Below are 17,029 nucleotides of genomic sequence, written 5' to 3' on the forward strand. Positions count from 1 at the left end.
GGGGGTGCCAGGTTGGCTCAGCTGGTTAAGCAACTGCCTTCGGTTTAGGTCAAGATCCTGGAGTCGCAGGATCTTGGGCTCCCTGCTCAGCAGGAAGGAAGCCTGCTTCTCCCTCTGACCCTCCCCCTCTCATTCTCTCTCTCTCCCAGTGCAGAGTACTGACCACTATATGATCATGGCCTCATTCTTTCTCTCTCAAATAAATAAAATCTTAAAAAAAAAAAAAGGGAATGATAGGTTATAGCTATCCTTTTTCAAAGGTTTTGACCAATGAGATTTGTTTTGGTATGATTTCAAATTCGTTGATAAGCATATTCATGATTCCTTCTCTGACAGTTACTCTTTTATACTCCTGGTCTAATTGCTCCGTTTTTAGCCAGGAGGAGCTCATCCAGGTTGGATTTGAGTCTTTTTGACACAATCCTAGTTGTAGCTCATAGCCTTTTGCTTTCTGGAATAAAATGTTCACATTCATCTTGTACATTTCCTGCCTCACAGCAGGAGTCAGCCATACATCAACCAAGTTCTTCATACTGCTTTATTGTAAAGTGGAATTTGGAGACCTCAGACTGTGACTTGTGACTGCACTAGACATCAGTGGACAGAATTAGAAAATTCGTTGGTTTTTTTTTAGGAAATTTATTTGTTTTTAAAGATAAAGAATACATCATAAATTTTTTTCAGTTAAACAATACAAGGTAGATACTTTATTTGACCTCAGTGGTCTTATACCCATACTAAGAATTCCACTTCTTAACTTCACCAACCTACTTAACACCCCACACACAATCCTAGTAGTAATAGTGCCTAGATTACTATCAGCAATGTGAATTATAAAAACAGAGTAAGGGTAAATAAAATTCTTTAATGGTAATTTTTTGTTTGTTTGTTTTTAAAGGTATATTCCACTAGAAATGGATGAGTCTTAAAGTACTTTGAGATAGTTTTTCTTACTTGTGGCTAGATAGAATGGTTTATTTATATTAGTCACCAGGCAGTACATCATTAGTTTTTGATGTAGTGTTCCATGATTCATTGTCTACGTATAACACCCAGTGCTCCATGCAGTACATGCCCTCCTTAATATTCACCACCAGGCTCACCACCCCCCACCAAACCCTCAGTTTGTTTCTCGGAATCAACAGTCTCTCATGGTTTGTCTCCCCTGCTTCCTTCTCCTGATGTCCTCCATGTTATTTTTTATATTCCACATAAAAGTGAAACCATATAATAATTGACTTTCTCTGCCCGACTTATTTTGCTCAGCATAATCTCCTCTAGTCCCATCTATGTTGATGCAAAAGTTGGGTATTGATCCTTTCTGATGGCTGAGTAATATTCCATTGTGTATATGAACCAGATCTTCTTTATCCATTCGTCTGTTGAAGGGCATCTCGGCTCTTTCCACAGTTTGGCTGTTGTGGACATTGCTGCTGTGAACATTGGGGTACATATGGCCCTTCTTTTCACTACATCTGTATGTTTGGGGTAAATACCCAGTAGTGCAATTGCCGGGTCCTAAAAGTGGGCTTTGCTTAATTTTGCTTCATAATTACTTGTAATATTTGTAGAGTTCCAAAGGCAAACCTACAAAGCCTGCTGTGTTCAAAGATATCTAGTATCTTTACTCGTCCCCTTCATTCTAGTCCTTCTTTCCCACTGGTAATAATAATTACCAGTTTTAAAATTCTTAATGTTTACCTTTCCTTTATTTTTTAATTTTAAAAACGTAAGCTAAATGTATTTTAACTTTTTTGCTGTCTCCTTCCTCCTATGTCAGCAGCATGCCATACACATTTTTCTGCGCCTTACATTTTTCACTTACATTGAGGAACACTCCGCAGAGGGTTATGAAGCTCTTCCTCTTCCTCTTTTACAACTGTGCCGTCCTCCAGTGTGGGTCTGCAGCGGAATGTAGTCAGCGCAGCCCCCAGTGGTAGACAGTTAGCTTGTTTCAGACTTCTAGAAATAGTGCTTCATTGAAAATCCTTGAGCATTCTTCTTCGAGGTAGAGTCCTGAAAGTGGGATTGTTAATGGTGTAAAGAATTGCCCTTGCTCAGAAGAAAAAGTATTTTCAATATTTTATAGTGTATGGTTAAAGCTTACATGTGGATAAACATACGTATTTCTCCTTCCCTTTTTTAAAATTTGGATAGAAAACACAGTTACCGTGAGCACTTTATCATGTTAAGTGCACTTTTACAACAATTTGTAAAGGGGTACAAAGCTTCCATCTGATGCTAATCTTAATTTAACTAGTCTCGTCCTGTTAGCTTACTAGGTTTGTATGTTGTGAGAAAGAGGGCTTCAGTGACCCATCCTTGTTTGACACGTGTGTGTGTGTGTGTGTGTGTGTAAATATTATTCCACTGTTGTTCTTTCCTTCTAGTTTCCTGTGTTCAGGTTGAAATGCCCAGTAGAGCGGTGTTTGCCCTGTGGTTAACATTCTGAATCAGACGAAAGCTGTGAGTGGTCCCAGCTAGGTGGCAGGAAGTGAAAATAGCAGATTCCTCCATGCCTCCTTTTTTTTTTTTGTAAAGATTTTATTTATTTATTTGACAGAGAGAGATCCCAGGAGACAGAGAGGCAGGCAGAGAGAGAGAGAGGGAAGCAGGCTCCCTGCTGAGCAGAGAGCCCGATGCAGGACTCGATCCCAAGACCCTGAGATCATGACCTGAGCCGAAGGCAGCGGCTTAACCCACTGAGCCACCCAGGTGCCCCCCCTCCATGCCTTCTTAATGGTCTTAGGTCTTTCCTGTTTTTGTTTTTGTGTTCCCAGTAACACTGCTCTCTCTCTCACAGTCTTCTGATGCCTCCAGTTCTCTGTCTCTTCAAATCGAATAAGATCATTATTTTTTAATTTGCAGATGGATTCTGACCAGGAACTACAAGGCTCTTGCCAAAGGGACAAGAGGTAGCACATCCGGTTTCCTGAATATTGTGATGGAGTTGAAAAAGTGCTGTAACCACTGCTACCTGATCAAGCCCCCCGAGGAGAACGAGCGAGAGAATGGGCAGGAGGTTCTTCTGGTGCGTGGCTACCTTGTTTGTAGTTAAGTTCTCAAATACTCAGGTGTCGTAGATGCTCTATACCAGAGCCCTTTGCTCCTTTGGTGACTCTTCAAGGAGCATCAGAAGAAGCTTTGAAAAGAGGTGAGGAAAGTTCACTGGGAAAACCGTGGAAAGTAGGCGGTCGCAGATGCCAGGTAAAGAGCATGTCAGGAATTGTCAGCCAGACTGCAGGGGGCTTCCCCAGGCTGAAGAGTAATTGTCAAGCTAGGAACTCTTAGCAGTTAAGGGCAGATTCAAGTACGGGTTTGAGTGTGATGATTGGAATGTCTTTTCAATCTCCAGTCCCTGATCAGGAGCAGTGGGAAGCTGATTCTGTTAGATAAACTGCTGACAAGACTTCGAGAAAGGGGCAACAGAGTCCTTATTTTCTCCCAGATGGTCAGAATGTTGGACATCCTGGCCGAGTACTTGACGATCAAGCACTATCCTTTCCAGGTAAGGATGCTCAGTGATTTTAACCCCTCCCTGTTTCCCTCCCTCCAGGTTGAATGCTTTGCTTGCTCAATTACCCTAAAGTTGGGAGACAAGTTTTCTGGCTGGAGCAAATTGAGCCGAAGATTCCAGGGCAGTGTTTATATTTACATCCATACCGTTAAGCACCTATAATGAAAGTGGTCATGTGAGGTCATTCTGTTTTTCAGGGTGCAGTAAGAGAATGGATAAGAGAGGAAAAGCAGACGAGAAAGGATGTTAGATGGTGTCTTCCAGCTCTAAGTCTGGGGTAGGAGGAGAGAGGAAGGAGGTGTGGACCTAATCCCAGAAGCCCAAATCCCAGGAAGAAAGAGAGGTGATAGTTCTGTGCATTCACCTCAGGGCAAGCTGACCGTGGCTGTGAGGCTGGGAACCCAGCAGGGCTGTGCATGAGAAAGCTTTCTGGGCCCTGAAGCTGGGGATGTGGCCCCCTTGTCTCTGTAGGATTGTTACTGTGGATTTTCATCTTCACTCCGTTGTCTCCTACAAGATAAGGAGAAAAACAAGATAAGGGGGAAATGAGTTTCTGCAACACAGTATTTTTTCTGGGTGTTAGACTGTGTGAAAATTCTCTCTGGTTTATTTATGGATGTGTATGCTGTTTATCTTGACTTACTGCATAACATTTTTATAGTGCTTTGATTTTTAAGATTGACTTAATATTTTTTCTATGAGCGGTTGGACTGTTCAGCCTACTTATGTAATTACATGCCGGTATTGAAGAAACTGGGGGTCAGTGAGTCTCTTCTGAGAAGGCCAAGCTTTAAACTCACTAACAGATTGTCTTTTTAAAATGCCCTGAAAGGCATTGTCCTATCCATAATACCTTATGTAGTCTTTCAGAAGCTGACTTAGAATATGGTTTGATACTATGGTTATTTTAGGAATAAAAACAAAAACAGTGGATGCCTGGGTGGCTCAGTGGGTTAAGCCTCTGCCTTCAGCTCAGGTCATGATCTCAGGGTCCTGGGATGGAGCCCCACATCGGGCTCTCTCCTCAGCGGGGAGCCTGCTCCCCACCCCGGTGCCTTCCTCTCCATCTACTTTTGATCTCACTCTCTCTGTGTCAAATAAATAAAATCTTTAAAAAAACAAAATAAAAACCCAGTGCACTGCCAGAAGATTGTTGTCTCTCAGTGCCCGGAGCTCTGTGAGCTTTTCAGGTCAGACTAATCAGTTGATACTAAGTAAAATAAGAATGCATAGCTTTCCTCTGTGGGGAATATTTGGCTGGAGTCCACTTGGGTCTGTCATGTCCGCTGTCTCCTAATAATGGGAATATTAAAAGAAAGGTGTTTGGGTTTTCTCATACCGAATACAGGCTATGAACTACCATTTAAACATATCTTTGGGTTGAAGCTCTGAGTAGAGCTGGTAGAAAGACGAAAGGGGGTTCCCTGGTGTGATTTGACTTGTGTTCAGGTGGGCCTGGATCTGGTCTGAGCTCAGAGCTCAGAGCTCTGAGATGGGGAGAGGTAGGTCCTTCTACAGATGATGTCCCCAGCCACTTGCCGTCACTGGGCAGATGACATCACCTCTTGTGTCAGTTTTGTCTTCTGTAAAATGAGGTATTTTGTTCATCTCAAGATGTGATTGTACGGGGAACACATGTAAAAATGATTTTAAAGAGTAAGAAGTAAGCACTTCATATGTACACCACGTAGCTAATGATTCTCAAGTATTTATTTGACACGTGGTTTTCCGTGGTGATGTTGTTTGGGACCTAGAACTGACATATAACTCTAATAAAATATAACTAGTAAATGCCAGAGGCTTTCTTAAATATGCATTTTGGTTAAACACTTTGCTCTGATTGCAGAGTGTATTTTTTGGAAAAGCTGGAATATACGATCGACTTGATTTTAACACAATGTTATGGCAGAATGTTTCCAAACTTATGTAACTGATTTTTTGGTCTGTGTAGCACTTAATAACTGTGCAACTTATAGTCACATTAGTTAAGAAGGATCATTTTCTGCATGAGCTAATTATTAGGTGAGCAGTGGTACGGTGACCTAATCTCCGTCCCTACAGATATAGAAGCAAACATCATTTTTGAGGACAGTGTGGGCCATCTTTTCGTTACAGGTCCTAGCAGTCATTCTGGTCCTTGGGTAAACCTAGATAGCCCTTTGAGTCAGAAGCTTCTGACCTTGAGTTTGTAACTGGAGAGCTTGGGCAAATAGGATATGCTGCCTAAGCACGGTCTCTAGACAGCACGTTGCCAGTGCATTCCGGTTATTTTTACTAAGTGGGTGTTGGAGCGATAAAGGTTGCAAGTCTGGTGTTCTGTTCTGAATATAGCTGATCTTCCTGCCTTATGATTTTCTTGTGGTCTATTTTTACAGCGTCTGGATGGTTCCATCAAGGGAGAAATCCGAAAACAGGCACTGGACCACTTCAATGCAGATGGGTCTGAGGTACACCATGCATGGCTTTATTGTTTGGGCAGTGTGGGCTCTGTATCCAGGAGAAGGCCTTTCTGGCTTAATGTATTTCGTCTCAGAAACAGTTCACGGTGAAGTTCTCCTGCTTTGGGAAGGAAATAAGAAATCACTAATATGAAAGATGCTTCTTAATTTTATTGTTTGTTATTCCAGAAAAGCATACGCATGCTTTTGTTGATCTGCCCTGGCCTGAATTAGTGGCAGAGTAGTTCTCATAGCAGCTGAGTGTTCCCTGGTGGCTTCCAGATACCTAAATTTCTGGGCCTGCGAGAGCAGCAAGGCAGGAGTTGGGAAGGCTGGCCAGTAGGATTGTAGGATTAATTTTGACATGTATGTTACATCAGAAGGTTCTGAGCTGTACTTTTTTGGTGACTAAGGCTTGAAAAGTACGTTGGCCAGGTCTCAGTTGTGTTGGATTGCTGGTACGATTGATAACAGCTTAAGTTCTACTGTCCAGCTTGGATTTGCATTCTAAAATGGGTTTTAAGGCACATATACAAGGGGTGCTTAGGAAAAGTGAGAAACCATGGTGACATTGTAGTTGGTGCATATCAAACTGAGAAATGCTATGGGAGTTGAGAGATGTGGGGAAGAAGAGGTTGCGCAGAGATAACACTGCGGGACCATGTGTGGGTCAAGGCAGCAGTGGAGAGAGCCATAAGTAGAGCTAGTGTTTTGGGCACAACATGAGCGCTTCTGGAGCCTGGGCCACTGCTTCGTATGTAGATGAACAGGCCTCACGTTCTGCTTTCTGAAGGGCTTTAAAAACTCTGTCTGTTACTCCAAAATGGTGGTACGTCTTCTGCCTCTAGAAATGCACATGGTCCCACTTCAGCTGTAGCATTCTGGCTTCTTTAACCTTAAATGTTCGTTCTCCTTGCGGAGCTTTGGCTGTGAATCTGGACAGAACTGAGGCTCTGAAGAGTTCAGTAGAAGAGGAGTTGAATTACTGAAGACTGCTCACCCTTTAATTCCTGTCCCTTCGTTTTCTCCTCTGTTTCCTCCTGTAAAATCATAATTCCAGTACCTGCTGTGGGATTAAATGCAGTGACCAGCAGACAGCAAGCACTAGCCTCATTGCCTGGTACACTGTGAGCATTCAGTAAATGCTAACTAGTTTTATTATTTAGTATTTATTGAAACTGGTTTTGTGTTCCCTATTCTTAGTTTAAAAAATGGTGTGAATGTTTCATATTGCCCTCTCTCAGAGAAACACTATTAAAGCTGTCTTTTCTCTATAATTCTCAATTCTCCGCCCCATAGCTATTTATAGAATACAGGTTCTCTACTATTAGTCTGCACATCTGAGCCTTTTTTATTAAGAAAAATTAAATACTTTATCATTGGGGGAAATACTGTATGCATAATTAGAAAATTTAGGAGATAGTGAAGAGTACAAAGAAGAAAAATTGCACACACACACCCCCCCATCCCAGAGACAACTTTTGCTGTTCACATCATTTGGGTGTGTTTCCATTCATAATTGCTTATTTCTCTGTATATTCACCTAATTAGATTCATTCTGTATGTAGTTTTGTTATCACTTCATATGCAAAATTCTGTAAGCATTTTTCCCATGTCATTAAAGATTTAAAAAAAAATTTTAGTTTCTAATATTTCCTCATGCTCGTACCATTTTTTTAACCCAATGATTAAACCTAATCCCTTGTGTGTTAAGAGTGTATGAGCTTTCTAAAAAGCATTTTAAAAATCTGCACTGCACTAGATTTCCCAAAGCAGTTTATTTTCATTCTGTTTGTGTATGAATATTTTCATGTCATCCTCAGCAGCATTGCATTTCATGGAGTTTGTTTTCAATTTGATAATAGACACAAATAACATCTTATAATTCACATTATCTTTGGTAAAGAGTGACAGTGAAGGGGCACCTCGGTGGCTTAGTCGGTTGAGCATCTGACTCTTGGTTTCGGCTCAGGTCATGATTTCAGGATCCTGGGATCGGGCCCCACATTGGGCTCCGTGCTCAGAATCTCCCTGAGCTCATCCATTTCCCTCTGACCCACCTCCCTCAAATAAATAAATCTTAAGGTTTAAAAAAAAAATAAGAGTGACAGCAAAAATTGTTTATATGATTTTTCAGACCCCAGATTTTATTTGGTTTAGGTATCTCATTCTCAGGTGTCCACTGCTTACTTCTAGGCTTCTGTAATTTAGTGTGATGTCACTCTGTGTCTCTACCAAGGATCACAGAGTATATGTGCCTCCACATTTGTTTAAAGTTCTTCTGAGACCATTCTCCATTTTTCTTTCTGTGGCAGGATGCTGGTGAGTGTGACTTAGTTAGAACGTGGAGAGCTTTTCATTGTGTCTGCGTATATTAAATACACCTACTGATCAAAGTGTAACAGAACTACTAGCTTCTGAGCATCACTAGTGTGCCAAGGGTGTCACCTTTGACATACATGATCAAATTCCCTAAAAATAGAAACCTCTGTGGCTTTCTTTTCTTCTGGCTCCTATGACTTGCTCTGTGCCTCCTGCCCCATATTTGCTGAGCTGTAAGACGCAGGCAGGTGTACTGTGCCTGCTCAGTCTCTGTTGTTGCTGAGGAAACCGGAATATGTGAGAGCCCGAGTCTTTCCCACATGTGGCTCTCTGGCCACAGGTGCTCTGGTTTTCTCTGTGCATGTGCTGTGCTGGTCGAGGACCCCGTGCTTCCCGGCCGTCCCAGCACGTGATCTGTTAGTGCGGTGTTGGTGTGCTCCTCGCCCACCTAACAAGAAAGTGTCCTTGCTCACACCGACTACCTTACATGGTATGATCCACCTTTACCCAGAAAGTTAAGTGTGTAGGCAACTTGCTGGAATGATCCCCTTGCTAATTACGTTCTGGATTTTGTTAATTGCTTGTTAACACTTACTTTAGCCAGGAGAGAACACTAATTCTTTTGTTCTGGTCGACTTATCAGAATCAGCTTGACTCCTTTGTCCCCTGCACTGACTCTTTCTGCTTATGAAATTAAAATTCCCTCTGCCATCAAGTCCCTGGCATTCTTGTAGCCTCCGTAAAGTTTGTCCATCATATCTCACTTTTCTTCACACCTGCAGGGGTTTCCAGGTATAAGGGCTTATTGGACTGTGAAAGTGTTTCTGAGAAGGCCACTGCATAAAGTAGTGTATTGCATTGTGTACAGGACTTCTGTTTCCTGCTCTCGACAAGGGCTGGTGGCCTGGGAATCAATCTGGCTTCGGCAGACACAGTTGTCATCTTTGACTCCGACTGGAACCCCCAGAACGACTTGCAGGCACAAGCCCGAGCCCATAGAATTGGTCAGAAGAAGCAGGTTGGTGGAGAGACGCATATGGACATGGTTTGGGGGAATCAGAAAAGGGGGGGGTGGTTATTTAGCCCTTTTAGGATGTTTTTAAAATGCTTCTTTCTTGTTTTGCTTTCATTTCCCCAAGGGTAGAGCCTGTCTGTTACCTAGTAAGAGAAGGTGTCTTTGGGGCTAAGAGGAACTTCCTAGGGAACTATTCTATTTTTCTGTTTGGAAATTATGTCACCAGTGACTTCCAGGTTTACCCCAAGAAAGAGAGATGATGAATAGATTTAGAACTGGAATGTTTTTCTATTTTAATGTGGATAAGTTGTTAAATAATCTAACATTGTTCCAAGGTGATCTACTTTATTATATGTGACAGTGTTAGCTCTGAGCTATGTTGGGGAAATACATGCTTGTTTCCTTCATGTGTGAATCTCAGAGTCTGCTGTAGTAATGGGTAACTCCAACTAAGTTTCATACTCGACCAAAGGTTTGGTTTGGTGAAACTTTATATCATGAAACTAATTATTCTTTAGCAAGATTTTTATCATTAGAATAGGCTGTAGTAACAGTTTTTTTGAGGCGGTTTTATTTAAGACTATAACCTGTTACAGTAAAAATATTAAGCCGCCTTTTGGATGAATGGCTTATAGTCATTTCTGGTAGAAGAGAAATAAGTTCTTATTTCTCCTCTTGGTTTTAGATAGAGGTAATTTTTTTTTTGGTGATCAGCTATAAACATAACATTTCTTTCTTCTACAGGTAAATATTTACCGCTTGGTTACAAAGGGGACTGTGGAGGAGGAGATCATCGAACGGGCCAAAAAGAAGATGGTATTGGACCATCTGGTGATTCAGCGTATGGATACCACTGGCCGGACGGTTCTGGAAAACAACTCAGGAAGGTCCAAGTAAGTTCTAGAAAGGTGGAAGAGGTGGTCAGATCCAAATCAGTTTTACATCAGCATTTGATAGGATTCGTCCTTCTAATAGGATTCTCTATAATTGACGTTATCTATTAGTTACCTAGAAGAGGCCAGGCCAAGACCACAAGAGGATGTCATTTTCATTTTATCGTGCTTTCCCTGTTTTTTCTTTTTTGCTTCTCAGCCCTGTGCTCTCAGCTCTCCTTCCTCCTTGGCCTTCTCTCTTGCTTTTCTTTTGGCTCCGCATGTGACATTCGACACAGCAGCAGTGGCGGGTGTGTGTCCTTCCTTAGGCTTTCAGCCCAGTGCAGAGTTGCCTTGAATGTATCAGTAGCAAGAATCTGCCAGATGGAGTTGGTGACTCTTTTCTTACTACTGGTAAAAATGTTTGTGTGGAGATTACTTTTCCAGTTGGAAACAGAAGGGTGTAGAAGGAAAATAGTCAGGTTTCAGTTGACTTTATTTAGAAGCACAGCTATTTCTCTGACCGAGTTTACATTTTGACCACACTGTTCAGTGTCTTCTGCGGCAGTCCTGAAGCTGTGTCACAGGTAGAAATCAAATGAGCCCTTCCCTAAATCCATTCAGAAGCAACCTAAATGGTAAAAGCTTCAGACCAGAGTTGAGAAGGTTGAAAATTCTTGGTGAATGATAACTTCCTGAGTCAAAAGACAAAGAGCAAAGAACTCTCCACTTTCATGTTGCTAATTAAGTTTCTTGCTTGATTGTGTAATAGATGAGCCATCAGGAAAACAATTCATTTTCTAGTCTTCCGCTAGGTTAGGTTTACCATCACAGACTCATCATGGGGATTAAAAAAAAATGAAATCTTTGAGAGATCATTTTTCTTGGGGCAGAATTTATGTTTTCACCAGTGATTTCACCGGTTTATGAGGGGTGGCTATTTTCTAGTGGAACTTGATGGTGGTTATTTGACATTCCTGAGAGATTACAACTACCTTTTTTTTCTATAGCTCAAATCCTTTTAATAAAGAAGAGCTGACAGCTATTTTGAAATTTGGAGCAGAGGATCTCTTCAAAGAACTGGAAGGGGAGGAGTCAGAGCCTCAGGTAATTAAGAACGAGGAAAAAACTTTTTTTTCTTTAAAGGTTTTAATTATTTGACAGAGAGAAATCACAAGTAGGCAGAGAGGCAGGCAGAGAAAGAGGAAGTAGGCTCCCCGCTGAGTAGGGAGCCCGATGCAGGACTCATTCCTAGGACCCTGAGATCATGACCTGAGCTGAAGGCAGAGGCTTAACCCACTGAGCCACCTAGGCGCCCAGAAAAAACTTATTTGACAAGTATTTGTGAGAGTCTCAGTGTCTCTGGAAGCAGATGCTGAGTCTGTGTTAGAGGCTTTCGTAAAGAACAGTAATTACTTGAAGGATATAGTTTTTTTAACCCAAGTACTGTTTTAGGTGAATGGGATCCCGGGAAAGAAATTTGGTTCATTTGCATCGAGTGTTTTCAGTCCATACTGATGACTATTGCCTCTTCACCGTATTGTATTGTTGGTGTCCCTTAGGAAATGGACATAGATGAGATTTTGCGCTTGGCTGAAACCAGAGAGAACGAAGTGTCAACAAGTGCAACAGATGAGCTTCTGTCACAGTTTAAGGTATGGAACTCACTGTGGGAGGGGGTCCTCAGCACCAATTCGTTAACTAGCAACCACTGATGTCTCCTAGTACTTCCTGCACGCAAGGCGCTCTGCTTTTCCTTTACCTGACTCGGCTCCTTTCTTTCTCGTCCTGAGTTCCAGGGGTGTTATGAGTGTAGACGTAGTCTTCTACGTGGAGGTAATCGCTGACGTGCTCTGTCCTGCCCAGAGTCAGGGGATAGAGATAAAGTTAGCGAAGAGGGAAGAATGTGCCTCCATGGGACAGGTGGAGACCCAGATGGTTCAGAGCTCTGGGAAGCGTGGACAGTGTTGTGGAAGAGACAGTGATAGAATCAGCTGACAAAGAGGGGTCAGAGGCAGAAAACAGAAGGTGGCAGTAAGCACTTGCTGACTTGGTGTTTTTTGTGTGTGTGTGTGTGTGTGTGTGTGTGTGTTGTTTTAAAGGCTATTATGGGTAGTATCTGATATAACAAAACTAAATGAGATCAGGACTAAGTGCAGAAGCTGGGGACCAGATGAAGAGGAGGTGGCAGCATTGAGTGTGGTGGAGGTAATTTAAAAGCTCATAAAAAGTACAGTGAAGGTGATGTATGAGGATAGAAGAGTCAAGCAAGGAAAGGGTTTTGAAAGATGTTATAATGTCTCCAGGTTGAGGAGAGAGCTTGAGAATAGGGGGAGATTGGAGGTTTTAAGGCAAGGAGGAAAATTTGATAGTACATTGCCTTAGAAGAGACTGGAAGGGATGTAATAAAGACAGGTGGCGCAGTTGGCCTTCAAATGAAAAAGGAAAGTACACTTTAGGGAATAGGAGGGGAGAGAGATGTGGGATTCCTTCCTTCCTGACCATAATTCCTAGTAAGCAAGTAAAGTAGAAATGATTTGGGACAGCCAGGGGTTGTGCCAGGAAGGAGGAGCATGATAGGGAGTGAGCTGTATTTGGAAGGTAAGACTTCATGTTGGAGCTGCTCAGCAGTGTCCTATGACTTTCTCCAGCAAGTACATGAGGTCAGAGGGACTGATCATTTCATGGTCCCAGTGTGGTCCCAAGATGGGTTTGGGAGACTAAGGAGAGTCAAATTGGCAAGGATTTCCCGATCTCAGGTGAGAATATGGTTGAAAGAATTGGCATGGGTTCGTTCTGTATGGGTTAGAGAAGCAGGAGAGACCTGAAGGTTCCAGTAATGGTTAAGTTCAGTAGATTCTGTAGGATTGAGGGAGACATGAGTGAGGTGTTGGAAGGAAGCAGTACGAGGTCCAAGGTTGGCCACAGGTAGAAGTCGTCTCAGAGAAAGAACACAGAAGGAACTGTTGAATAGACCAGAGAGCTCTAGGATCAGAGTCAGTGTGTTTGAGGTTTAAGGTGAATTACCAGCTTTTCAAACAGACTCCACTTCCAGAACTGTTGCTCCCTTTTATTTTTTAAGATTTTATTTTTGTATTTGAGAGAGAGAGAATGAGCGGGGGAGGGACAAAAGGAGAAACAGACTTCCTGCTGCAGGGAGCTGAATTCTGGGCTCACTCGTCCCAGGAGCCTGGGATCCTGCCTGACCTGAGCTGAAAGCAGACATTTAACTGACTGAGCCACCCAGGTGTCCCTATTGCTCCCTTTTAAAGAGAAGTAATCTTCATGATAATGTTTTAGTCGGAATATTATATGATGACTTAGGTATAAAAATGTCTGCATATTGCAGGTTAATCGAAAGTGGTCAGCTGTTGACTTTTGCCTTGCTGAAGCTCTTTTGGCTGTTAATTTTAGCACCTGGTCAAGTGATTTAGTTCACAGTAGGAGTCTTCCTATCTAGGGGCTCTTTTATTTCTGGAGTGTTTCAGCTGAGTTGACTTTGTTTTTTCCACTAATCCTTTCTTTTTTTCCTTTTTCTGTTTTTTTAACTCTAACATACTGGAAACATAGCAAAATTTTTTTTGAGATAACTTAAGATTATAGTTTTATTAAGTAAACATAACTAATAGTCGTATTCCTTGCTGTGTATATCAAGCCCTGTTACAACCGTAGGATGAATTGGACATTATTTTCTTCCTTTAGAGATAAGGAACCTGAGGCACAGACAGGTCAAGTAGATTTCCTAAGGTCACACATGTGGAATTGTGATTACATCCTGGCAGGTGGTCTGGCCTGTAGTGTGTGGCCCGTTCTGCATGGGTAACCATTCTGCATCCTCTTCAGAAAAGTTCATTTCTCAACTGTGTGAACCACTAATGTATATATTTACATCATTTATGTCATTTTCATTTGGCTGTTTTAAAGGTCAGATCTAAAGTAATTATAAATACTAGTTAATTTAAGAGATTGTTCAAATGATTCATTTTTATAAAACAAAAAAATGTTTTCAATCTAAGAAATTACACCTGTTGTCTTTGTCTTAGAATTTTAAAAAAATCTGATTGTGAAGATCATAGTATCTGTGATGGAAATTAGAGTTAATTGTGGGCCAAAGTCATAAACTTATGACTTCACTGTCAGTTCCAAATGACTTTGAGGAATGGAAAATCCAAAAGCTCTTTGTACTTGATTGTACCCTTAAAGACTGTGTGGGAAGGAATAAAAAAGATGTGGAGCCCATGCCCGGGGCCTGCCCCCTACTGCTCGTAAGCCGGTGGAGCTGGTAAATGTATCTGCGTGTAGCTGCAGGCTGAGTCTTTGAAATATATACACTTAGGTGCTTTTCTTTCTGGGATATACATATCTTTTCAGTACAGACTGATGCCAGGTAATAGGTATTTGGTATGTTGTAAATAGAGTATTCTTCTAGGTTTGTTTGAATTTTTTGCATTTTAAATTCTTATTTTGATTTCTAATAGTAGAATGCACTTCTGAGTGTATGAAATCATTACATACTTTTAGTTTCTGTACTTTTTTTTTTTTTAGTTTCTGTACTTCTGATAAAAATGAGTAAGATAGGTAGTTGGCTACTGATTGCTAGGGCTTTTAGTTATGCATTGTTCCAAATGAGTGCTATTTAATAGCAATTTGTAATGTAGAACTGTAACTTCATGATGGATTGGTATTAAGTATTCAGCATTTGATAATCTAATAAGTAAACCTAAATTTTCCAGTTAGTATATTTACTAGAAAATATGTATGATTTAACTTATAAGACCATTTTATCCTTATATCTGTTTCTCTAATTTTTAGTAATTTCTGATGAACTTGGGGTTTGGCAAGATATTTGTGGGGGAGGATAAGGGAGAGATTAGCAGAAAATTGATTATCTGATTGTATAACATCATAGGAATTCTGGTACTACCTATAGAGTCTCAGATTAAAAATTCTGGGTGAGTTGGTGTTTTTAGCAGATGGTGTTTGGGAAACAGGGAGATGTCAGAGTGAGTTATCCATTTGTTTTCAGGTTGCCAACTTCGCAACAATGGAAGACGAAGAAGAGCTGGAAGAGCGTCCTCACAAGGACTGGGATGAGATCATTCCGGAGGAGCAGAGGAAAAAAGTAGAGGAGGAAGAGCGTCAGAAGGAGCTGGAAGAAATTTACATGCTTCCTCGAATTCGGAGTTCCACTAAAAAGGTGAGCGAGGGAGTTGGAAGATAAGAAAGGACCTCTTAGGTCGTAAAGGCTACGGTAGTGCTAATTACTCAAGGAAGAGGCTTCACACTGTTGCCTGGTCATGGGAGGCAGGTATTTTATAGCGAACCTAGCAGAGGAAGATAGAAAAATGTGGAGTGCCCCTGAGTACACCCGTGAGACATTTGAGCTTTGTAAATTGGCTCTTGGTGAGACGAATGGATGGGACCTGAATTTGGCAAGACATTTGCATTTTGCTGTGGAAATCAGAACCAGTTTGGCTCTAATTGACAGTGCCTTTGACTTTCAGAGCCAGCCTCTTTTTGCCTTTAAGTATTTGTGGCACTTGTTATAAATACTTACTAAGAAATTATATAACCACACACAAAAAACATACATATACTTCACAGCTTACAAAGCACTGTTACAAGTATGATCTCATTTGATTTTTGCAACAACATTGAAGTAGGTTAGACTAAGTTTTATCAGCCAGTTTGTTAGACCTAGCAGATCCTATTCACTAATGGTCGCTGGTATTGATTGAGCAGTAATTGTGTGCCAGGCGTAGTTGTGCTATTACACTGTTGACTCCTTTAATCTTCATGAAAACGCAAGTAGTAGGTAGTTATCCCCATTTTACAAATGGAAAACCAGGGCACAGAGGGGTAATTTACCTAAGGAAGTAAACACAAACCTACAATTCAAATACTTTTATTCCATTTCACTTGTCATTACGTTGCACTACATCTGTGGAAGGTAACTGTCCCCAGCAGATCCTCCTTCTTTACAGGATACTTGCCTCCACATTGGACTTGTCCAGTATGATGAAAAGTTCTGAGTTCTAAAGAATTAAGATGGGCTGGTTTTAGTCCCTTGGACTCTTGCAGCTGGCCCATGCTACAATGTGACTTTGCCTTTTCAGGCTCAGACAAATGACAGTGACTCTGACACTGAGTCTAAGAGGCAGGCGCAGAGATCCTCTGCCTCTGAGAGCGAGACGGATGACTCTGATGATGACAAGAAGCCGAAGCGCAGAGGGCGCCCCCGAAGCGTGCGGAAGGACCTTGTCGAGGGATTTACTGACGCTGAGATCCGAAGGTTGGTGGAGGGTCTGCTCGCTCTCTCTGGAGTGTGCGTGGAGGTCATGCTGCGAGCGGTGGGCTGATAGCGTTCCTGACATTGAAGACAGGGTGGGCAGGGGCTGGTACCTGCAAGGAAGCAGGAGGGGATGGAGTCATGCCCCAAGTCTTCAGAAGACTCTGCCCTGCAGGGTTTTCCTCACGTGAGCTCGCTCTCGCATTGCGCAGCTCTTGTTTTTTCCTGTTCTCTGGTTACTCTGAGCGATTTCACCAAAGTCCAGCCAAGGCAAAAGAGACAGTTGGAGGCAAACTTGGCCTGAGCCTTTCTTACTTGTTTTTATTTAAGAATAGGAATACATACATGCAAACATACATAGAGACGCACACCTGTCTGTGTGTATTAAAGAAAGAGTGTGAATATAAAAAATTAAAATGGTACGGATAACGCTGCCCTCATACCCCTCGTCTCTGAAGTTCACTTCCTGTCAGTGTTAGTACTGATGCCAGTTTGGTGGTGGTTGGGTTTCTCAGCACCCAGAATACTGTTCTGCAGCCTTTCTCCTGCCTCTGATTGATTTTAGTATCTGATTGA

At 41.8% G+C, this 17,029-nt stretch overlaps 1 protein-coding gene across 14 annotated transcripts in view; it reads left to right on the forward strand.

The window, feature by feature from the left end:
- CHD2 (chromodomain helicase DNA binding protein 2) overlaps positions 1-17,029 on the forward strand; it is a 130,886-nt gene that overhangs the window by 74,774 nt on the left and 39,083 nt on the right. For all 14 annotated transcript variants that reach the window (XM_032342123.1, XM_032342119.1, XM_032342125.1 and 11 more), the window contains 9 exons: positions 2,869-3,031; positions 3,356-3,508; positions 5,893-5,964; positions 9,146-9,295; positions 10,037-10,185; positions 11,175-11,271; positions 11,727-11,819; positions 15,191-15,361; positions 16,281-16,456. In XM_032342123.1, coding sequence (XP_032198014.1) covers positions 2,869-3,031; positions 3,356-3,508; positions 5,893-5,964; positions 9,146-9,295; positions 10,037-10,185; positions 11,175-11,271; positions 11,727-11,819; positions 15,191-15,361; positions 16,281-16,456 — 1,224 coding nt within the window. The remainder of the gene's footprint in view (positions 1-2,868; positions 3,032-3,355; positions 3,509-5,892; positions 5,965-9,145; positions 9,296-10,036; positions 10,186-11,174; positions 11,272-11,726; positions 11,820-15,190; positions 15,362-16,280; positions 16,457-17,029) is intronic.

Source organism: Mustela erminea, chromosome 5 (assembly GCF_009829155.1).
Source record: "Mustela erminea isolate mMusErm1 chromosome 5, mMusErm1.Pri, whole genome shotgun sequence".
In the NCBI taxonomy this organism is placed as follows: domain Eukaryota; kingdom Metazoa; phylum Chordata; class Mammalia; order Carnivora; family Mustelidae; genus Mustela; species Mustela erminea.